We start from the raw sequence: 24,715 nt of genomic DNA, 5'->3' as shown, positions 1-24,715 counted from the left end.
ACACACACACACACACACACACACACACACACACACACACACACACATAACCTATGACCCAGCAGTTTTGCCAATTTCAACAGTAATATAAAATGAGTACTTAGGTCTACTAATTGTATTCAAGGTTAGTAGCCTTTTCATTCTAGCCAAAAATTCAAACAACCGCAATTTCCATTAACAGGAAAATAAACTATGCATATTTTAAAACATAACACTGGGAGGCTGGAGAAATGGCTCAGTGGCTAAGAGCACTGTCTGCTCTTCCAAAGGACCGGGGTTCAATTCTCAGCACCCACATGGTAGCTCACAACTGTCTGTAATTCCGGTTCCAAGTGTCTGACAACCTTACACCAATGCACATAAAATTTAAAAAAACAAACCAAAACATAACACTGAATAACTGCAACACACATTCATAAACAAAATGTTAACTACAAGAAGCGAGACATTAAAGAGGACCTACTACAAGATTTACTTTACTCAAAACCAAAATACGGACAAAACTAAGGCATGGACTGAAGTCAGGAATGTTGTCACCTCTAGGAGAGGTAGCACCAACTAGGAAGACAATGGAGAATGTGGAGAGCTGAAAACCATTCATATTTGCTTCTGGTTGGTAGCTTTTATATTCATATATAAAAACTTATTAATGAAAAACAAACAAAAAACCTGCCTGGTTGTGGTGGCATATGCTTTTAATCCCAGCATTCACGAGGCAGAAGCAGGCAGATTGCTGTGAATTCGAGGACACCCAGGGCCACACAGAGAAATCCTGTCTCAAAAACAAAAATCAAAAAGCTTATTCAGTTGGTCCCTGAAAAATGCATTTATCTTGTATCTCAAGAAAAAGGAGTTTTTTTTTTTTTCTTTTTCTTTAAAGTGAAATAGCAAACCACCTTTATTTTTCCCAAACTGGTACTCAGACTGCCAAATATAATTTCTTGAAGAGCTCACTTTAAAAACAAAATTATTATTTATGAATATGTGTCCTAGCGTATGCCATATGTGTGCAGGTGTGAGCATGAAGGCTAGAAGAGGGTGTAAGATATCTGGAACTAGTTTCAGGCAGTTAGGAGCCACCTGATGTGGGTGCTGGGAACTGAACTCAAGTCTTCTGTTTTTTGATCAGCTATGGTAGAAAAACCAGCTGTGATTAACATCAGCACTACTGATGTGAAACCTGTTTTATTAGAACAATTGATCCTGGTTAGCTAGGGATGACGAAATCTGCTGTGATTAACAGACTATTAACACTGAGGTAAAAACTGGAAAGTGGAATTTCTTCAGGGTGAGTACACAGAAGCTATGACAGAGGGGACCAGATCTTTGGGGGTATTTTTTGGATTAAAGATTGATGTGGAAAGGCCCAGTCCCAACAGGAGATCTAGAATTGTATAAGAAAGCAGGCTGAGGAGATGGCACACGCCTGTAATACCAGCACTCAGGGAGGCAGAGGCAAATGGATCTCTGTGAGTTTGAGGCCAGCCTGGTCAGCCTGGTCTAACAAAGCTGCCCAGGACAGCCAAGGCTACACAAAGAAACCTTGTGGGGGGGGGGGGCGGTTTAGGGGATAGGAGGGAGGGAGAAGGAAGGAAGGCAAGCAAGAAAGAAAGCAGGCTGAGCAAGACATGGAGATCAAACCAGTAAGAAGCATTCTTCCATGACCTCTGCTTGCAACCCTGCCTCCAGACCCCTGTCCTGCCCTGACTTCCCTTAATGATGAAGTATGACTGAGATATGTAAGCCAAATAAATCTTTGTCTCCCCAAGTTGCTTTTGTTCATGGTCTTTATCACAGTAATAGAAACAAACTAGAACCCTATGTAAATTATTTTGACTTGAAAAGACTCTGAAATGGTCTCAGGAACCCTATGTCTCACATTTTGAGAACTCTTTTGAAAGAGAGTACTTAAGAACATAAAACAAAGGGGCATAGGAGGAGGAGAGAGAGGGTGGATGGGATTGGGAGAGTATAGAGGAGAGGGCTGCAGCTGGGATACAAAGTGAATAAACTGTAATTAATAAAAATAAAAATTACAAAAAAGAACACAAGACAAGATCCAATTTAAAAAAGAACAAAATTACAAAAAAAATGAACTAAGAGTTCAGATACATCCTTGGTTATACAGTTACCTGATTTATGACAAAAGTGGCTCTACAGAGCAAGACTAATGATTTTCTTAATTGTAAAATACTAAAAATGACAACATAGAAAAACCAACTGACTATCTTACAACAATAAAATGATTTTCCATCTGTCTCAAAAGGGAGAAAAAAAGAAAAGGAAAAGTCAAGTGTGGTGGCACATGCCTTTAATCCCAGCAGTCAGGAGGCAGCAGCAGGCAGATCTCTGCGAGTTCAAGGCAAGCCTGATCTACATGAATTTTAAATTTTAAAAAAATTTAAAGTTTTAGAGGTGGGAATAAATCTTAGAAATAGTTAACTAGATGCAAACAGTAAAAGAGAAAATAATATGGAGTATCTTCCCATTAGAAGACAAAAACCCTTAATTTCAAAGAGGAATGTTGACAATATAAGAATTTAAATTAGTTGGATGTGATGACACAGGCCCGAAATTGCAGCACTCAAAAGAATTTCTAGCTGGGGACCAGCACAATGGCTTGGTGTATAGAGAGGCACATGCATACACACCTGACAACTTTGGTGAAACCCTGAGTCCTATAAAGTGAGTCAAGAGAACTGACTCTCAGAGGTATCCTCTAACCTCTACAAGCACACAGTGGCAATGCATGCACACACTCACAAAAGCTAACCTGTAATCCCAGCACATGGGAAGAGGCGACAGAAAAATCAAGAGAGCAAGATAATCCTCTACTAAACAGCAACTTCAAGGCCAACCTGGACTATATGAGACCCTGTTCTAAAAAACACCTGGTGGCACAAGCCTATAATCCCAGCCACTTGGGAGGACTGCAAATTCAAGGCCAGTCTGGGCTATAGTAAGTTCCAAACCAGCCTGAACAACGTACTGAGCCCATCTCAAAGTAAAAATAGGGCTGGAAGGCAGTTCAGTTGTAAAGCACTTGCCTAGCATGGGTGAAGCCCTAGATTCAATCCTTAGAAAGGTGGCAGGCCACATGCATGTACATATGTGTGTGTGTTTCAAAAGGTTATCTTTAAAAGGCAAAGCCATATATGGGGGGGGGGGGTGAGTATGTGAATGTATGGGATACTGTGTATCTCCTACTTAGGAGTAAAAAAAAAAATGACAGAATACCCGCTGGAAAAATAAGGAAAAGATTTTCAATGAGTCTTTCAAAGAGAAGTTACCCAAAAAGCCAAAGCTCATGTAAAAGGCTGCTCCATTTCTTCAGTAATCAGGAAAAAGCAAATTAAAACCAAAAGAGTGTTAAAGAGTACAATCACTTTGGGAAATTGTTCTATAGTTTCTAAAGAATACTCACTCTCTGACCCAGAAAATCACTCCCAAAGACATACCAAGAGAAATGAGGATGTATGTAAAAAGATTTGCAAGTAGTTGTTCACAACAGCTTAGTTCACAACAGCAAACTCGTAGAGCCAGCACTCAATAAAAACGAAGAGAACCAGCAATAATAATAATAATGACTTTAAAAAATATAGCCAACAAATTCAATGAATTAAAAAAAAATCATTATACTGGGTAAACAATGCCAGTATAATTGGCATTATACTGTATACTGTATATACATACACAGTATAATACTGCAAACAGCAAAGAATAAATATAATAAGATCCCATTTATAAGAAGTTCAAAATACAGAATAAATTTACAGTATTAGAGGTTTACCTGGGGCTGGAAAGATGGCTTAGAGGTTAAGAGCACACACTGCTCTTGCAAATGATCTGAGTTTCATGCCCAGCACCCACACTGGGTAGCTCACACCCTCTGTAACTTTAGCTCTAGAGGGATCTGACACCTCTGGCCTGTGAGGGCACTGCACTCACAAGAAAGCATGTGCAGGCATACATGTATACACATACAGGGGCGCACACACACGCACACCTAACTTTAAGAAAAAAACAAAAATACTTGTTTTTAAAAATGTAAGTTTCAGGGGGCTGGAGAGATGGCTCAGTGGTTAAGAGCACTGTCTGCTCTTCCAAATAGACCTGGGTTCAATCCCCAGCACCCACATGGCAGCTCACAACTGTCTGTAACTCCAGTTCCAGGGATCTGACACCTTCACACTGATACACACAAAATAAAATAAAAATAAATTATTTTTAAAAATGTAAGTTTCAAGAGTCCGTAATAACAAACAGGAATTGCCATATATTATTGGTAGAAAGCTACTGAAAGCAACCACTTGGTTACTTGTTGACATTACCAACTAACACTGAGCATACACAACAATGTCCATACAAGCAGTGTTCATAACTGCTTTGAACTAGGAACAACTGAAATATCCATAAAAAATAATAAATGAGGGGCTAGACAGATGGCTTAGCAGTTAAGCACACTGGCAGCTCTTCCTGAGGACCTGAGTTTGAGTTCCAGCATCTACATGGAGACTAACAACTGTACAGAGTCAACACTCTCTTCTGGCCTCCACAGGCACCAGAAATACATGTGGTGCACAGACATACATGGAGACAAAACACCCACAAACATAAATCAAAAAATCACATGAATGAATTAACTATACTATTCATAATAAAATTTTATCCAGCAATGACTAATGAACAGGTACATCAACACAAAATCAAAAGAATCACTGAATGAGCTGAGCATTGTGGTCCACACCTTTGATCCCAGTACTCAGCAGATCTGAGTTTTGATGCCAGCCTGGCCTCCATAGAGAGGCCAGCCAGGGCTACATACTGAGACCTTGTCTGTCTGTCTATCTGTCTCTCTCACTTCTCTTTCTCTCTCTTAAAAAAAAAATCACTGAGTAAAGGAAGAGAATAAAGAAAATTAAAGGTTCCATTAATAAAATTCAAATGAGCTATACATTGTGATACACACCTATAACCCTGGCACCTGAGAGCCTGAAGATGAAGACCTGGGCTACCCTGTGAGACCATCTCTAAAATTAAACTTTTGTCTTTCAGCTGAGCAGTAATCTTCCAGAAATGCACCACAATGGCAAACATATAGGAAAGGAGAAGAGTCACCCATTTTTATGTTCTCCAGGCTTTCAGAAAACATGGAGGTATTCCTTTGGCCAAATACTTATGAACGTCAAGAAGGGTGGAATTAAGCCAGGTAATGGTAGCACATGCTTTTAATCCCAGCACTTGGGAGGCAGAGGCAGGCAGACTTCTGAGTTTGAGGCCAGTCTGGTCTACAGAGTGAGTTCCTAAGGTTACAAAGAAAAACCCTGTCTGAGGAGTGGAGGGGCAGGGAGGAAAAGGAAGAAGAAGAAGACTGAAAGAAGGGTAGTATTGTAGACATCAAGGGAATGGGTGCTGTTCAAAAAGGAATGGCCCAAAAATGTTCACATGGCAAATCTGAGTCAACAGTGTCACTCACCAGGTTGTTTGGCATTGTTATAAACATATATGTTAAGGGCAAGATTCTTGTCAAGAGAATTAATGTGTAGACTGAGCAGATTAAGCACTGAGGGCAGAGACAGCTTTCTGAAACAGGTAAAAGAAAATGAGAAAATTATCTTTAAAAAAAAAAAAAAAAAAAAAAGGCACCAGGTTCCACTGAAGAGCCAGGCTGCTTTCTACCCAGAAAAGCACATTTTGTGAGAACCAGTGGAAAAAAGCTGGAATGCTAGGGCCATTCCCTATGAATTCATGGCTTAATGTACAAAAAGAAATAAAAGATCTAGACTGTTAACCAACCCCGAGCTGGGTGTGGTGGCACAAGCCTTTGATCCCAGAACTCACAAGGCAGAGGCAGGTGGATCTCTAAATTTGAGGCCACGTGGTCCTTGTTCCAGGACAGCTGGAGTAGAGAGACTCTGCCTCAAAAAACAAAAATAAGAAATAGTCAATCAGTCAGTCAATCAAACCAAACAACAACAAAAAAATAGCAGCAGCAAAAAGCCTCCAAACTTTCAAGTTTGGATGATCTTTGCTAAAAAGTAAGCGGTAATCATGAAAAGTGAGATAGCTACTTCTCTTGAGTTAGAGGCCAGTTGAACTTACTGACCTGACTGCTGTTTATGTGTATTATCATGCTTTATGAATATTACAAGAAAAAGATGAATAACTCAATGAATTTTACATTGTGTTTAGCAATTTTTTTTATAATTTTATTTACATTGGTGTTCTGCCTCGATATATGTCTGTGTGAGGGTCTCAAATCCCCTGGAACTGGAATTACAGACAGTTGTGAGCTGCCCTGTGGGTGCTGGGATTTGAACCCAGATCCATTATGGAAGAGCAGCCAGTGCTCTTAACCACTGAGCCATCTCTCCAGCCCCTGTATTTAGCAATTTTAAAAGGTAGAAATCTATTGGGCCTGCTGACTCAGCTGCACTTGGTATGGGAGGGAACAGAGCCACAGACAAGCCACAGGTTTCTGGCTTGTGTAACGTCCTGTGAAGTGATGCCTTTCACTGATAGCATTTTCAGGGGAAGATACAAACTTATCGTGGGCATGCTGAATTTAAAGTACTTTTACATAGCCAAGCAGAGATATCCAGTAAGAAAATGAACATGCAGATCATCTATTCAGAGAGAGGAGAGGCCACAGGTGAAGATTACAAACTTTTGATTCCTAGGTGAACCTGTTAGAAATAATGCAGAGATGACTGTTAAGGGAAAAGAGTCACTCCAACATTTAATGACCAGTTACAGAACAGGCTAAGAATAATAGGGAAGGGACCAAGCAGCAGGAAGAAAATAACGAGCACGTCATGAACCATTGAGCAAGATAAGATGGCATGAGAAAGCCACTTTTCAGGTTAATGCATACTTAGAGAAGATACAGATTATGGGTAATACTCAGCAAGCCAGTTTCTACTCCACCCTTTCTGGTTGACTCAAGACAAGCAGCATCCCACCAGACAACAATGCTTCTGAGAAAGATCCAAGTACTTCTGAGTTGTCTTATGAAGAGACAAATCACAGTCCTTTTGCTCTGCTCTGCCTCTCAAGGAAGGAGATGGCAGCCTTCTAAGCACTGTCTGCAACTGGACAGTGTCACTATGGAAAGGTCAGTGTACAGGAGCTGGCTCACCTTTCTGCTTCTTCCATGTGTCTCAACTGGCAGGAGAAAGTTCAATACCCACCCCCACACTCTTCTCCGGGAGATACCGAGGGCCAAGCCTACTGCTTGTGCAGAACAGGCCTGGGGCAGGTGGCCAAAGCAGGTCAGCAGTCAGTCAAGGCAAATGGGCTCCTCCGGTTACATGCCCCAGGGCAGGCGACAGAACCTAGTGAAATCAGGCTTTGCTCAGACCTCCCGGGAAGATCTAGTCATATTTGAAAATTACAGAGATGGTTCACCTCACAGTATTTTAGTTTGAATAATTTAAGTTTAACTTAAGAGTCTAAAAAGTACCATTTCTACATGTACTAGCTGAGCTCATGCCAGTCTTCTGTCCTAAAGTTTGGTGCCAAAGTCTTAGTTAAGAATAAAACAGGGGGGTGGGATAGGGGGCAGGGCGGGAACGGGGGAAGCTGGAGAGATAGCTCAGCAATTTAGAGTACTTGCTGCTCTAGTAGAGGACACAGATTTTGTACCCAGCAGCCACATGATGGCTCACACTATCAGTAACTCCAGTTCTGGGGAACCTGACCTCTTTTCTGGTCTCTAGGGGCACAGGGTACTCACGTGGTTCGCATATATATACACACACACACATATGCAAAATATGTATATACATAACTTAATAAAATAAACAAAACAGGGTGAGTTGGCATGGGGATTATAAGTTTGAGACCAGCATGGGCTATATAGCAAGTTGCAGGCTACCCTGAGCCATAAAGGAAAACATTGCCTTAAAATATAGTAACAACAATAACTACAACTGATCTATGAGTATATAAATTCATAATTCTTAATGCCAAAAGTTTGGGGAATAAAGTTTTTAATTCTTTGTTTATTTTTATTTTATGCGCATTGGTACTTTGCCTGCATATATGTCTGTGTGAGGATGTCAGACCTTGAAGTTACAGACAGTTGTGAGCTGCCAGGTGGGTGCTCAGAAACTGAACCCGGGTCCTCTAGAAGAGCAACCAGTACTCTTAACCACTGAGCCATGTCTCCAACCCCTTCTTTTCTTTTTTGAAACAGGCTTCCACTATGTTCCTCAAGTTCCAAGATCCTTTGGCCTTGGCACAAGCTAAGTAGGACTGAAGTCACACACCACCAAGCCTGCCCCAGAACTCCTTCAGTAAACGTTTAGGACACTATCACAAATAAATAGTACAGATGACATGGAAAAGAAAACAAGGAGGGAGGCATGTGTGGTTGAATTAGGAAAATGACACATTTTCAGAGGTGACACCCTCTTCCTTACACACTGCCATAGTGTGTACACTGTTCACAATCAAAGGTCACCTAAAGACTCATTATTTTTTGAGATGATTTCCAAAAAACAACAAGCTCTTCTAGAACGTTTTAAAGTAAAGTAAAAGTTGTAAGCACAATATTAGTTTATACTATTAAATCTTGGAAGCTAGGGAGATGGGTCAGTAGATAGAGTACTTACAGTGCTGTATCCACTGCCTAAGTCTGGATCCCTAGAACACGTAAAAGCTGTGTAAGCACGGTGGTCCCTTGCAACCCCAGAGACAGAAGACTGTTGGGGCTAGGCCAGGCAGAAGGGGCAAGCTCCAGATTCAGGTAAATAATAAATAAAATGGAGAAAGCTGGGTGTGATGGTACACATTTTTAATCCCAGCACTGAGAGGCAGGGGTAGGTGGATCTCTGAGTTTGAGGCCAGTCTGGTCTACAGAGTGAGTTCCAGGAGAGCCAGGGCTACACAGAGAAACCTTGTCTTAGAAAAACAAACAAACAAAAAACTAAAACTAAATAAATAAAATTAAGGAAGATACCTAACATGATCTTTGGGCCTCCACCCACATGTGTGAAAACACATAAACACATGGGGGGGTGGAAGACTTGGAAGTATGCTTAATATCCAATAAAAAAAGATGAGTTCAGTTATCAACTTCATGAAATATTCCTTAATCATTATATTAATAGATGACATTAAGAAAAAGAGATAGCTCAGTGGTTAAGAGCACTGGTTGTTCTTCCAGAGGACCTGGTTCAATTCCCAGCACCCACATGGCAGCTCAACACCATCTATTATTCCAGTTCTAGAGTATCTGACAGCCTCACACAGACACACATGCAGGCAAAACACTAACACACATTTTTTAAAAAAAGAAAGAAAAAGAGATCATAGCTGGTCATGGTGGTACATGCCTTTAATCCCAGCACTGGAGAGGCAGAGGAGTGTTTAAACCCAGCCTTGTCAACATAGCAAATTCCAGGACTACCAGGGCCACACAGAGAGACAGTCACAAAAATAGGGAGGGAGCAGGGAGATCACAATGTGGTACCAATGAAAAGAAACAGAGTGTAGATTTCATAATAAAGTTCTTTAGACTTCAAATTAAGAGACTATAGAAAGCTAAGTGCAATTTCCCCAACTGATGGACTTTAATAGCTATCTTTTTAATACATTTGCTTAAGAGTGAAATAAAACCATACAGGGAATCTAGATTAAAAAGGCAACAAATAAGCAACTCAAGAATAGAGATATGTATTACATCCCTTGGTGGAAAGATTGGTTGAAAAACTGGAGAAAACTGACTCCTTCCAAAATCATCTACAAAGCCAATATAATTCCTTTTTTTTTTTTTTAATTTAGTTATTTAATGAATGAGTGCTCTATCTGCATGTACACCTGAATGCCAGAAGAGGGCATCAGATCACATTATAGATGGTCACGAGCCACCATGTGGTTGCTGGGAACTGAACACAGGACCTCTGGAAGAGCAGCCAGTGCTCTTAACCACTGAGCCATCTCTCTAGCCCACCAATACAATTCTAATCAAAATCCCAAAAGGAACATTTTTAGAACCCAGATCTAAAATTCCTATTATAGTATATGAGCAAAACTAGTTCAGAAAAATTTGAAAATATGCACATTTATACTATTAGATACCAAATTTACTATGTAAAACCACAGGGGTCCAAGGAACTGTGGTAATAGAATAAATACAGATAAAACATTTTTCTGGAACAATAAGTCTTATCTATTAAGGAAAGTCTGTGCCATGTCAAATATAGATAAATGTCACATAAGCCTGTAATGCCAACACAGCAAGACCCTGTCTTAAAAGTATGTGTGTGTGTGTGTGTGTATGTGAGAGAGAGAGAGAGAGAGAGAGAGAGAGAGAGAGAGAGAGAGAATGTGTATATGTATGCATTTGTGTGTAAATGGGAGTTAGGCAAAAGCCTATATATTTAGAAAAAATAAGCCAGATCTCTACTTAACAATAAACATAAAAGTAAATTCCACACAAGATAAAATTGTGAGCAGTTTTTTCATTTTTGGCTTTTCTTTTCTTTTTTTTCTTTTCTTTCCCCCTTTTTTTGTTTTTGTTGTTGTTTGAGACAGGGTTTCTCCATGTAGCTTTGGCTGTCCTGGAACTCACTCTGTAGACCACACTGGCTTTGAACTCACAGAGATCCGCCTGCCTCTACCTCCCTGAGTGTTGGGATTACAGGCGTTCGTCACCGCATCCAGCTCTTTTAATTTTCTATGTAGCCCCAGCTGTCCTGGAACTCGACCTATAGACCAGACTAGCCTCAAACTCAGAGATCTGCCTGCCTCTGCCTCCCTCTGTGCTGGAATTAAAAAGGTATGAAGGCATGCTACCACGTCCAGCTGAACATTTTGTTTGTTTTGTTTGGGGGGGGGAGGTTGCTTTGTTTTTGGTTTTTGGTTTTTTTTTGGTTTTTCGAGACAGGGTTTCCCTGTGTAGCCTTGGCTGTCCTAGACTCAGCTTTGAAGACCAGGCTGGTCTCAAACTCAGAGATCCCCCTGCCTCTGCCTCCCTGAGTGCTGGGCTTACAGACATGTGCCACCATGCCCAGCAAGCTAAATATTTTTTTTTTTAAAGAGGAAAGAAACTTAAAAAAAACTTGATATTCTAAATTTTGCCAAATACTAGCGAAAAAAAATTCCAAATGCTATACACAAGTAGAAAAATCTAACCAAATATTTCAAGCTTCTATTTAAATAAAGGCACCATAAGCAAAATTAAAAGGTAAGTGACAAACTAGGAGAAAAATAAATGTACTATCCAAATGCAACAAATCCATGCAGTTACTGGGTATGGAGGCACAGGGGTTTAATCCTAGTACCCACAGGCAGAGGCAGGTGGACTTCTGTGAGTGCAAGGCCAACCTGGTCTACAAAAAATAAGCTTTAAGCCAGCTAGAACTGCATAGTGACACCTTATCATCAAAAAAAAAAAAAAAAAAAAGAATTAGCTACAATCATATCTAAAAAAATTATCTACAAAAATAATAAAACATTCAAATCCTTTTAAAAAAGAATGTCCAAATCAATACAAAAGATTTATATAAGCCAGACTCATAAACAAATTAAAAACTGTAAAATACAACAATTAATAAAGCTGTTTAAATAAAAATTAACTAATAGACTGTTTGCCTTCTCCTGGAGTCCTAGGTTCCATCCCCAGTACAGCATAAACTGGCCTGGTGGTACATACCTGAGTCCCAGGACTTTGGAAGTAGAGGCAGGAGGATTAGAAGTTCAAGGTTACCCTCAGGATTTATCAAGTTCAAGGCCAGCCTGCACCACATGACAATCTGTCACAGGACCCATGTTCAGTTCCTAGCAACCCTAAAACAGCTCACAACCACCAGCTAGTTACAGCAGTTCCAGGATATCTGGCACCACATACTTGGATATGCATACAGGCAGGCAAAACAAACACATACAATTAAAAAATAGATTTTAAAAAGTCATTAAGCTTTACAGATCCTTAGGGAGGGAAAAATGCCAATCAAAACAATGAGAGAACATTTTTCATATAGTAAATTGGCAAAGACCTAAAAAGTGAGACTGCCCAATACTGGCAAGGGTACAAGGTTCCCATTAGACATTCAACCTCGACTGGTGTGATTTTTTTCATGACACGGGAAAATAGCTGTGGTGTGTTAGTGAGAGGAAAAAACATTAAATACACATATGACTCAACTATGTTCTACAATAATTATTATGAGCACTCTATGCAGGCACTGTCTGTAGACAGTGTACATATACTAACTAGTGCCCTCACATTCCCAGCAGTTCTGTGAGATAACACTGTTATTTCCCTCATCAGGTAAAGGAAGAAACAGAAACACAGTGATGAAGTGACAGAGCCAAGGCGTCGACCCTGGTTGACTCATGTTGATATTCTATTATATGCACAATGTACTGAAATAAATCAAATTCTAAACACAGTGGCATTGACTTTACAATCTAATTTAACCCTTAATTTTGTCATAGATTTTCTAGTATCTTACTTCTCAAATACAATGACATTTTGGTTGGCCAAAAATAAAATAAAATAAAATTCAGTAATCACAGGACAGCAAAAATATGTCCCTGGAATTCCAGTAGAGAAAGTAATAGAGAAAAAAGGCTATAGACCAGGTGTAGTGGAGCTTACCTGTTAATCCCTGTAGTGGGGAGGTTGAGGTAGAAAGATGGCAAGAACAAGGATAACCCGGGCTAAGCTCTTGCCTCAAAATAAAAACAAAGGCAAAAATTAAAACAAAAAATGCTAAATGAAATTTTATAAGGACTGTGAATTTATGAGAAACAAGGCAGAGTTTATTCTAATTTCATTTTCATTTTAAATTTTTAAAATATACTTATTTAGGGGTTGGGGACTTAGCTCAGTGGTAGAGGGCTTGCCTAGCAAGCTCAAAGTCCTGGATTCAGTCCCCAGCTCTGGAGAAAAAAAAAAAAAAACAAAAAACTTATTTATTTGTATGGAGATCAAAGGACAACTCATCTCTTCTTTTCTTACACCATGCACGTCCCAAGGATCAAACTCAGGTCATCAGGTTTGGCAGCAAGTGCCTTAACCCATGAGCTACCTTGCTGGCCCTATTTTTTTTTTTTTTTTTAAATCAGTGCACTTGACAAAATCTGTAACATTTACAGTTACAACAACAAAGTTTTTCTGATAAACAAAAACTAAATAATGATGACTGGGATAGTCTATGTCAAATCTGTTTTGATCACAAGCCATCAAGAAAGACATGATTCATCAGAGACAAACAGCAGCAAATGGTAAGTATTTTGTTCTTTAAAACAAGAAAAAACAATGCATTAAAGCTAAATTAGACCTGTTTAAAAAGACTACAAAATATATCTCCAAGTTAAATGTGTACATTTTAAAAAATATGAATACTAGCTAATTGCAAATATTTTGTTAAAAATAACTGCGCAGTAACCATGATAAAGAGATATATATACAACGTAATGACTGACTTAGTCCTGAATTAGCTTATATACCTTAACATGGGCAAACATCCACAAGTATGATTCGTTTTTGTATGTGATGAAGACAAGAGTCTCCCTAGGTGATTCAGGTTGGCATTATGATCCTCTTTCCCCAACCTCCCTAAATACTGGGATTACAGGGATGTGTCACCACTCCTTGCCCAAATTCTTCAACTACTGCCAGTCCTTGACAGTAAAGACTAATCCTGGGATATGCACAAACTGAGCATGCTTATCCTCAGTAGTGGCATTTAAATTTTCTTCTTCTTGCTTTTTTTTTTATTTACCCTCCAAATATTCTAAATATATTGCATTATCTTTAAGTTTCTGTAATTATAAACTACAGAAACTTGCAAAAAGAAAGAAAACTTCTGGACATACTCTTTAGCCAACCTCCTTAATGACATAGCGAGTAGTGCATTATCATAACCAGGCACTTGACCTTGATGTGATGCAGTGTTCACTCAGATCTCACATCAGGTGTGACGCTATCACATTCATACCTGTGTGTGCAATCACAGCTGATACTGAGCTAGTTCTGCCCCTCAAGACCCTTCACACTCCTTCTTCAGGACCATACATCCTCTTGGCTTCCACCACTAACTCCTGGCAGCAACTAACCCTCCATCTCCAGTTTGTTATATCAGTGCTCTCATAAGACATGACATGTATGTACTCTTTCAAGACTGATGCTTCCCCCAATTCTGTATAACTCTACTGAAATAACCTAACAGTACAAATCAGTGGTCCCCAAAACGTTAAAGGATAGTATGATAATGCATTTGAGCCTAAATAAATGCTTATAGTGTTTAAAACACTAAAATATGAAGCAAACACTTGTGAAATCCTGACACAGACAGAACAAGGATTCTGAGGATCAAATTTTAGATAGTTATCAGTCTAGTAGTTTTGCGCAAGTACTTCATAGGAGAAAAATCCGAGGCTCAGTGTTCCTGTTTATTACAAGAACGTGATACGAAAGGTTTTGCATTTTTCTGTCGGAGCTCTAGATTTCAATCCTTTCCTGAGGTAGGTCTGTCACATTCAAAGTCAATACATTCTGTTTACTATCTCTAATGGCCAGTTTTCCAATGTCCAAGCCTTTCCAAATGCCATTTCCTGGAGTTGTTTCTAATCACACAGGAAACAATCGCAAGTATAATCTTAGTTCTACCTAGCGATTTAGACAGCTCGACCAAGACCTGATCCTCTCTTTGTTCACAAGGTGCACCCCTCTCAGAAAGGGTTACCTGCATGGTTCTCAACCTGTGGGTCATGACCAAACACCTCCAGAAAATATATCATGATTCATAACAGTAACAAAATTAGTTATGAAATAGCAACAAAAATTAGTTTATGGCTGGGGGGTCACCACAACATGAGGAACTGTATTAAAGGGTCACGGCATTAGGAAGACTAAGAACCACTGACTTATCTGAACAGATTCAAAACTTCCCCTTTCTTGCAGGTGCCTAGATTATTTTACCTTTCTTCACTAGATTACCTCCTAAATCCACAGGATAGCTACTTCACTAAGTATCTGTTAACCACTGGGTGTGACAAAGGGCAGGCCTTCACAGAGCTTGGCTTAGAGGGCAGACACTCCAGGAACTTACTTCTTGAATACCACACCTTCTTAGTAATGCTGTAGACAGGGTAAAAAGATCTACTAATCCCCAGGCATTTTCTCGTGCATTTCTATTTTTAAAAAAAAGTCAACATGTCTCATAATTGTTTTTTCTGTTTTATTTTGCTAATACAGGCACCACTATAAGTAAGTATTCCATCTAAATGGAATTTAAAGTCATGTTAAAAGGCTGGGCATGGTGACACACACCTATAAACCCAGTACCCAGAGGCTGAAGCAGGAAGACTGTAGATTAAGGGCAGCAAAGGCTGTCTGTGAGACCTTATCTCAGAATATAAAAATAAACAGAAGTGAGAAGAGTAACTTGGAGCCAGTGAGATGGCTCATGGGTAAAAGCCACTGCTGAAGCCTAACAACCTGGGTTTGATCCCTAAGAACCCAAGTAAAGGTGAAAGGAGAAGAGCTATTCCACAAAGTCCTCTTAACCACCACATATGCCTCCCCTCCCCTCTAATAATAAAGAAATTTTAAAATAGTAAAATTCTTGGAGTCCTTAGAGTCAGTCAGGCCTCTGCCTTTACATTCTCTGATACATATTTCACCCACACAGTGTGCCTCAGTTTCTCCTCTGTAAAGCAGTGATGTTACTGAGCTCAAAAAGACAGTTAAAAGGATAATATAAATGTTCAAACTGCTGCACAGAACAAGCCCACCCCATAAGCACACATCTGTCTTTACTACATGGTAGGCATCCACATTCACCTCTTTCTATTCCCCTTTTGGCTTCGGCTGCTTCTGAGATTTATGTTACAAATTACAATGGCAACACAGCAATCTGTTTTTTCAATTCATCTGAATTCATGAAATTAGGAAGTTTTCTTTCACACACTCACAGTTACCAACCCTTATCTGATACAAATACAAGCACTTAAAGTACAGAGTGGTAGAAATCATGCTTAGCAAAAAGCAAGAGGTGAGTCAGAACATCCGATGAAAACTTATTTAAAATTTTTAAATAGTTGGGCTGAGCATGGTGGTACACAGCCATTGCTGGGGAAACAGAAGCAGATCAATGGTGACTTCATGGCAGGCCTGGGCCACACAGGGCAACCTGTCTCCAAAAGAAGGAAGGTGAGGGAAGCTCTAAACTGCTACTCTAGAAGCCAAGCTTTTCCATCTGCTACTACCTCTGTAATCCTCATCAAGTCTACAATTCTGACAAAGAAACAGCACATTTCTAGATCCTCTTTGTGGTACTGGAAATTAAATCCTTACTTAATATAAACATTTCAATTAAAGGTAAATGATTCAATATAAAGATCTGTTATTTTAAGATTCTGTTCTTTCAAATTGCTTAAAACACCTAAAAATGAACCAATGATGGTAACAAATAGTAGCATTACTATTTTTTGGTTTTGGTGGTAAGTTGTTTTTTGTTTGTTTGCTTGTTTTGAGACAGGGTCTCTCTAGGTAACCCTGGCTGTCCTGAAGCTTGCTATGTAAATCAGGCTGGCCTTGAACTCACAAAGATCCCTGTCTCCACCTCATGAGTGCTGGGACTAGAGACATGTGCTACCATGCCTGGCTCTACTGCCATTGTTGTTATTGGCAATTCTGCTGCTTCTAATCTTTGGGGAAATGTCTCTTTTGAAATCCAAAAGTCTGAAAATACTGTTATGTAATTACACTTTCCAAAACACTAAAGGACTTAGACACAGACTTCAAAACTGTCTTAATATTATTAATCCCTACCTTATTCTATTTCAATTAAGAAACTTAAAAATTGAGAAATAAGAATAAAGTAAATTTAAGCAATTCATGTGAGTAAACACGGATCCAGAAAAATAATTGCTCAGCAATCATCTCTTCTGCTAACTTCTTCTACCATTTATTCTACTAACTCTTGAGCTCAAACTTTCTCATCCTGAAATAACTACATTTTTGAATACTACTGCTATCTGGGAGTCAATTTTCAAACAAAATTACTAATGTGGAGCCTCTAATAATGTCTCATTTAAGGGATTTCTCACATTGTCAAGAGCATCTTGCAGATGTTTATTATACACAATTCCAAAAGAAAATTAGTCTATAAAGGTAACTATCTAAATCCTCTTATCTTCATTAAACAAACACACACCTCTTTCAAGACAGTTAATAAAAAGGCTATTTCCTGAAAGTGTTTTATTGTACATATGAGATGTATTTACCATTAGAATGTCTTACCTCTTACCTATCCTTTCACAGGCATCGAATTTTAAAATATTAAAAACTTTTTTTTAGTCATGCGTGTACGTGTGAGTATGTGCACAAAAGCGCAGGTGTCCTCAGAGGCCAAAAGAGGGTATTGAAGGGCTGGAGCTGGCTCAGAGGTTAAGAGCACTTGTTTTTATATAAGACTTGTGTTTGATTCCCAGCACCCACATGGGCTGCTTACAAATGCCTGTAACCTTAGTCCCAGGGGACCCAATGCCATCTTCTACAGGCATCAGGCATGTATGTGGTGCATATATGTATAAACAGGCAATGCACTCATACACATTAAAATATTTTTTTTAATCTAAAAAGAAAAAAGACATTGAATCCCATGGAGCTAAAGTGGTTGTGAGCCACTCAGTATGCGTGATGGGCATTGGACTCATCCTCTGGAAGAGCAAGCAGTATGTGCTCTTAACCGGTAAGCCATCTCTCCAACCCCAAACTTAAGATATACTTACATACATCACTATATAACTAAATATTACATTTAGCCACAACATACTAAATTCACATTTTATATATTATAAAGAAATAGGAGTTAGGCATGGTGCTGCACACCTGTAATCTCAGAACATGAACAGTGGAGGATCTTAGGAGTTCAAGGCCAACCTCAATCTATGCTGCAACATAGCAAGTTTGAGGCTAACCTGGGTTACATGAGACCTGTGTTAAGAAACCAACAATGCTGGGCATGGTGGCATACACCTTTAATCTCAGCTCTTTGAATTCAGAAGCAAGCAGATCTCTATGAACTAAGCCAGTCAACGCTACACAGTAAGACTGACAAAAAATTAAATAAAAAATAAGTGAGCTAGGAATGAAACTCAGTCACTAAGAGTTTGCCTAATATTGGGCAGGCCCTATGTTCAATATCCAATACCAATGAAAGACAGAAATTTTTAGTCTAACATACTTTAAAATAATTGTATTTATTAATTGATGTTACTAAATATCATTTTATCATGTCTTATTAAAAAGCAAAATAAAAACAAATGTGTAGGCAAGGCTATAATCCCAGTAATGAGGAGGCTGAGACAGGAAGACTGCTTTCAGTTCAAGGTTGGCCAGAACGTCAATGGAAGACCCTGTCTCAAAAATAAAAAGCATGAAAATGGGTTGCTTGTGGTACTTATTAACTGTGAGACTATTTAGTGTATATTTATTAAGTGGTTCAGAAACAGTCGCTTAAAGGAAAGCCCATTTTAAGAATTTAAACACACAGCAAATTACTTTATACATGACCAAATCTAAAGTTAATAATAATTATAACTAAATTTCCTATTAGCCTATCCACTCATTTTTACTTTGTGGTTGTAAACACTTAAAAAACGCTTCTGCATATTCTTTTTCCTCTGTATTTATTCATTCAACTAATTTTGGGTGTTATACTTAAGCTTAATAATCCTTTTCAAAAGTGTAAAGAACATAAAAAAAAATGTGTGCATAAAATATACTCAGTGGGATCAATGAGATGGCTCAGCTGGTAAAAACACTCGCCACCAAGCCTGATGATCTGAGTTCAATCCCCTAGGGCCCATATGGTGCAAAACTGACTCCCACATGTTGTCCACTGACCTCCAAAACTGTGTGAACTCCCCACCCCCCAACAAAAATAAGTGCAATAAAAGCAAGATACACTCAATGGGTCTCAAAATGTCTCAAGTAAGTCTAAGACTTAACCTGAATGGAAATAAACTCCTGCAGACTCTTTGTCACACTGATACATTCTGCAATATAAATCGGTGCTCGCATCCTCATCCCATTTTAAAAAATGTTTAATGAGGCCATAATGACAACCATTTTTCAACTAAAAAGCTGCAGGAATTTCATGTAAGAGAAAATGGGATAGTCTACCTGGTCTATGAGAAGAGCTAAGTGGAGAAGAGCAACAGCCTTTTAAGTTTCCAAATAAACACAGGAGAAACTCCTAGCTTGTTCAAATACTCCTCTACCAATATGGAGGTCAAAACAAACTAGTGAGCTATACATTTATGTCTCCCTAGCAATTTATCAGAAGGAGGGGAAGGAAGGAATGTAGTGAAATGTAAGCACTGTTAACAAACATCAAGATATCAGAGGTGGGAAGTCTCTTAAAATTACAGACTATCAATTCTGCATTAATTCTTTTCACTTTTACTTTTTTTGGTGACTGCTATCCTTTTTCTAAAAAAGAAAGGAAAAAAAAAGCATTTTAAAAAGGTGTAAAATACTTTTTTCCAAAAAAAAAAAAAAAAGATGTTAAATAAAATTTAACAGAAAAAAAAATCGATTGTATTTTCAAGAAACAAAAATTGTTCCAACAGAACAGCTTAGCAAAGTTGTGCACATTTAATCTTTTTCGGATTATCCCGTTAATACTAATCAGCAACACTGAAAAGTCATTCTAAGTCACTCATGGTGCTGCATGCTTGTATTTCCCAACTCAAAAGACTAAGGTAAAATAGCTTGCAGTGGTTACAGTCAGAAATAGTTTCAGGCCAATGCGGGTTACAATTCAGATCCTTTCTCAAAATAAAAGTCATCGTGGTGCCTAGAACCTCATCACTTCACACAACACTCATGTTTTGCTGAAAACTTAAAGTAGACCCAAACTCTGGCCATTTTCCTCCTGCTGGGCACACTTCATGAAATACACGAGGGAGAAAAACCCACGAAATCAGACCGACCAAGCGCTGGTTACCTTCCTCCTCCAGAGTAGGGTCAAATGAGTGTCTACCCGCAAATGTCACTGTCGCCTCCAGAAGGCTGCCAAGTCTCCTGAACTCCACCGGAGTACAAAAAGGCCTGAGCACCGACAACACCTGTCCCGAGCAACCGGGACCGCGGTGGGGAAGGCCACCCCCCACCCCGGGGAGCGCACGGCGGGACTCAGAGCCCCGGGCAGCGGAGGTCCGGGGACCGCGGGGGGTGGACGCCGGCCTCGCCGAGCCCCGCACCGGGGTCTTCACGCGCCTCGCACGGCGACAACAGGGAGACAAGTCACGCCGGCCGGGACGCGCCCGCGCCCTCCCGGCTGCACCGCGCCACCTCACCCCGGAGGCCTGCCCTGGGCCGCCGCCCCCCGGGCGCCGCCGTCCGGGTCGCGGCCCGGGCCCCGCTCCCTCAGGCCGGAGCTCCCCGCGCGCTCCCCGCCCCCCCCCCCGCCGCCGCCCGCGTCGCGCTCCCCTCACTCAAGGCGGGCTACCTGGAGGCCAGGGCGGCGGAGCACTTCACCCAGGGCCCCAGGTCGCAGAGGGCCCGGTGCTCCGGGTCCCTCTCCTTCTCCCGCTCCACGTGGTAGGCGTAGATGGAGAGCAGGATCCCGGCGGCGCACACTGCATACCGGGCCACCCGTTCCCACCGCGGCACCGACACTCTCAGCAGGACGGGCGCCGCCATCTTCCCCCCTCCGCCGCCGCCGCCGCCGCTGCCGCCGCCTCCCTCGGCCTCCACCTCAGACGCTGCCGCCCGTCGGGGCCCGACCCAGCCACCGCCGCTGCCGCCACCGCCTCCGCCGCCGCCGCCGCCGCCACCGCCACCGCCGCGCCCCATTGGCTCGGTCGCCTCCTCCGGGCCCCGCCCCCACAGGCGCGCGGCCCAACCGCCCCGAGAGGAGTGAGGCGGACTGGGCGGGGAAGGCGCGCGCGGGCACGGAGGGAGGGGCGGAGCGCGCAACCGCCAGGGAGGCGGTGCGGCGCATGCGGAGGGCGGGGTCTGGGGAAGGAAAAGGGCTTGTGAATGGGCGGGGCATTGACCAGAATTGGGGCGGGGCAAGGAAGGCGTATATAAGTATAGCGGGAGGAGGCGGAGCTCGCAACAGCAGGGAGGCGGTGCGGCGCATGCGGGGGGCGTGGTTGAGGGTTGGGCGTGGCTTCGTTAAAAGGGGCGGGCGTGGGGGGGAGAAGGCGCGGGCGGGGAAGAGGCGAAGATTGCAACCAGCCAGGGCTGCGTGGCGCAAGCGGAAGGCGGGACTGAGAAATGGGGTTCTTTAGACTGGAGGGCGCGGTCAGAAGAGAGGCGGGGCAAGGCGGGGCGGGAGCGAAGGGAAGGGGCGGAGCGCATAAACTCTGGTGAGCTGGAAGAGGGCAGGGGCGGGGCCAGAGGAGGTGAGAGGTGTGGCCGCGGAAGGGGTGAGGCGCGAGGTGGCTTGGCTTAGCCTTAGGGGGCTGTTGCAAGGGATCTATTTCAAAGATACTACTACGGTGACTGGGCATGACTGGGCAAGCCCTTGGCCCCTGGTAGCAATCAATTGCCTTACCCCCCTCTTTTTCGTCGTTATCACTTGATATTTCTTATCCAATCCAAATTATCCCTGACCAATGGCTCCAGAGCTCCAGAGACACGTTGTGTGACATGATCTTCCCCAGGCACCACCTCCAGTCATTTTGTGTTCAACATGTGAAAAACTTTTCTAAAATGTGCAAAACTATTTTTACATTTAAAAAAAAAAAAAACCTTATTTTTAAAATGGGTTCATGAATACTCTATAATTTGAATTTGATGTGGATTTAACATAATATGTTTAAAAAGGATTAAAATGAACTAAAAAAAAAATCAAGACTTGGAAAAGGGAAAATCAGAAGAAAACGAAAGGGGAGACCGACATGAGAAGACAAATAAGCAGGCCATAGGGGCTTGCAGCATTATTAAAACTGAGCCATGACTGATGCTGAGCTTCCTGGTGGCCAAAACTGGAAAGGAAAACACATGTAAGGGCATCTGTGTCTATGAAGAAACAAGCTGTTTTTGGAGATTGCTAGCTTTTGCTCCGAGGCAGTTCTCAATCTTTTGGGGCATCACATAGTGATTTCGAATAATAAGTAATGCTCTTCAATTAATTGTACAATGTTGGGTAACAAATCACCCCAATCTTTTGCAGCTTTTAAGAAGTTAAACTTTTTTTTTTTTTTCCTGGTTTCTCTGGATCAGGAATTTGTATGCAATTTAGCCTGATCCTGCAGCTCAGAGTGTCCCCACCTTTCCTCTCTTCTTTCTCTTCTTCTCCTCTCCTTGACTCAGATTAAGGTGTGAGGCAGGGTTGTAGTTATCTCACTCCTTGACAGTGCTCTTTCAGGTTCACTCCTCTGCCACTTAGAAGGCTGCAGACCCTCCCTGGCTGCTTGGCAGTAACAACAGTTCCACTTTGCACCTCCAGAAAATGCAGCTGCTCCCCTCCCCCCCCCAAATTAGGGGTTAAAGAAAAGGGAGATTTGGTTCAACCACAGAACACTTGACTAGTATATATATGTGAGGCTCTAGGTTAAATCTTCAGCAAACAGAGAGAGGGAGAAGGAATGAGATCATAGTCTTTAAAAATTATATGATTGATTTGTGTGTGAATTCATGTGTGTAGGTACAAAGAAAATCACTGAGTGTAATCCTCTATGGCAGGCTCTCTGACTTACTTCCCTGAGACAGACTATCTCACTGAATCTGCGCTCTGTGGTTTTCTTAGTTAGGTTGGCTGGCCAAGTTCTGAGTATCCATCTGTCCCTGCCTGTCCCCACCTCCAGCACAAAGATTACAAGTAAGTACAACCACATTACATAGGTGCCAGAGATTCTAACTCGGATTCTCATGCTTTTTTACCAACTGAGCCACCTCTCCAGGTGTTGTAGTGTCGGCCTCCAGCCAAAACCTGTAAATGCCTGTGACTCCAGCTCTGAGGAATCCAGTGCCTTCTTCTGACCTCCATGGCCCCAGCACATATGTGCATGAACACTCTGTGTGTGTGTGTGTGTGTGTGTGTGTGTGTGTGTGTCTGTGTGTCTGTGTGTCTGTCTGTCTGTCTCTCTGTCTCTGTATTTCTCACATACAGACACTTTTGTAAATTAAAAAGGGAGAGTATTATAGAACTTAAATTCATTGACTTGCTAGTTGAGAGAAAATTGGTCGAAAGAAGTCAGGTTTCGGAGCAGACGGGACTCAGGAACGTGAAGGGCCATTTACAGGAAGGAAGGGAAGGACAGTGGCGCAGTGGGCAGAGACGCTGCACAGTACCAGAGTGTCTCTTTTGTTGGGTATTCCCCCACTTGAAAGTATCTGGAACATCTTTAGACGGAGACACTGCTTTTCTACAGATTAAATTCTGTAAAGGTTGGACCAGCCCCTCTAGAGAACAAGAAAGTCCTATTTCTGAAGGCAGAAAGGGACAACCAAAGAGACCAAGCAGAAGATGGGCCGAGGTGTGGTCAGCGGCACAGACCCTGACAGGCACACAGAGAAGGCTAGAATTGCAGATGTGCACCACCACACCTGAGCTGCTGCTTCCAAGGTCAGGTCCCTCCAGTTTCCTTTCTTCTCCCTTGTTCTGTTCTTTCTAAGTCAGGTCTTACATATCCTAGGCTGGTCTCAAGCTCACTATGTAACTGAAGATGACCTTGACCTTCAGACTGTCCACCTCTGCCACTCTGGTGCTGGGATTATAGGTATGCATTTCCACAGCCAGTTAGAGATTGAAGTGAGGCCTTCCTGCATGCTAAGAAAGTGCTCTACAAACTAAGCCCCATTCCAAGCCCCAGCCCCCCTGTTTCATTGATACTAGGAGACTTGCAGTATTTTCTGACGAACTCGGCTTGGTATTTAAAGTCGTTTTCTTTTCCTTAGAACTCTTGATGCAGTTTTCCTGTGTTTGTTCAAAGAAAGAGATCACTGCCGACTCAACTCTCTGCTCCGGAACAAAAATCCCAGAAGCTTCCTGCAAACACCTTCAATGACCTCAGACTTGATTTACTGAATTAGATATCTGTTTTGTGCCTTCCCCCAATATTTTGGATATGAGCAAGGATTGAGCCAGAACCCTGAGGTGTAACAATAGCTGGGCTAGAAAGCTTTAGAACAGAGGCTGAATGTCCAAGGTCTTCACAAAACAGCCTATGGAGAGGAGACATGTTATTTTCATATTCGAGCAATAATGGATTCTGTTATCATTTCATTAATGTGAATACAGTTGATACATCATATTTAAACTTCATATAGGCTCAGAACACACCTATGTTCTGAACACTCAGGAGGCTAAAACAGGAAGATTTCAAGTTCAGGACCAGCCTGGGCTACACTGAGACACCCTGTTTTTCAAACAAACCTAAAAAAAAAAAAAAAAAAGCAAAACAAAACTGTACAGTGATCTAATATACATAGAAATTAAGATTTTACCATCATACATAGCCAAATACCTATTATACTTATTTATCTTGATTTATTATTATTATTGTTATTGTTGTTATCCTTTTTTCCCTTCTCTTCTTCCTTCTCTTCCTCTTCCTCCTCCTCTTCTTCTTCATCTCCCCCTATGCTACAAGTCCCCCAGGTGAAAGTTCTTTCTCTGTTTTGTTAACCACTACATAGGCCAAAGGGTAGGGACTTAGTAAGTAGATTTTGGATGGATGATTAAATGATTGCTCCCTTTAGAAGGTTAGCTTCCATGCAAAGCCAATGCAGTGG

At 41.4% G+C, this 24,715-nt stretch overlaps 1 protein-coding gene across 1 annotated transcript in view; it reads right to left on the bottom strand.

The window, feature by feature from the left end:
* Vkorc1l1 (vitamin K epoxide reductase complex subunit 1 like 1) overlaps positions 1 to 20,732 on the bottom strand; it is a 49,139-nt gene extending 28,407 nt beyond the window's left edge. The window contains exon 1 of the mRNA XM_055606218.1: positions 20,478 to 20,732. Coding sequence (XP_055462193.1) covers positions 20,478 to 20,671 — 194 coding nt within the window. The 5' untranslated portion in view covers positions 20,672 to 20,732. The remainder of the gene's footprint in view (positions 1 to 20,477) is intronic.
* Between the last annotated feature and the right edge of the window lie 3,983 nt (positions 20,733 to 24,715).

This window comes from Psammomys obesus, unplaced genomic scaffold, assembly GCF_907164565.1.
Source record: "Psammomys obesus unplaced genomic scaffold, mPsaObe1.curated_primary_1811, whole genome shotgun sequence".
NCBI classification, from domain to species: domain Eukaryota; kingdom Metazoa; phylum Chordata; class Mammalia; order Rodentia; family Muridae; genus Psammomys; species Psammomys obesus.
The sequence above is the reverse complement of the archived record's forward strand: the minus strand, read 5'-3'. Positions and strand labels throughout refer to the sequence as shown.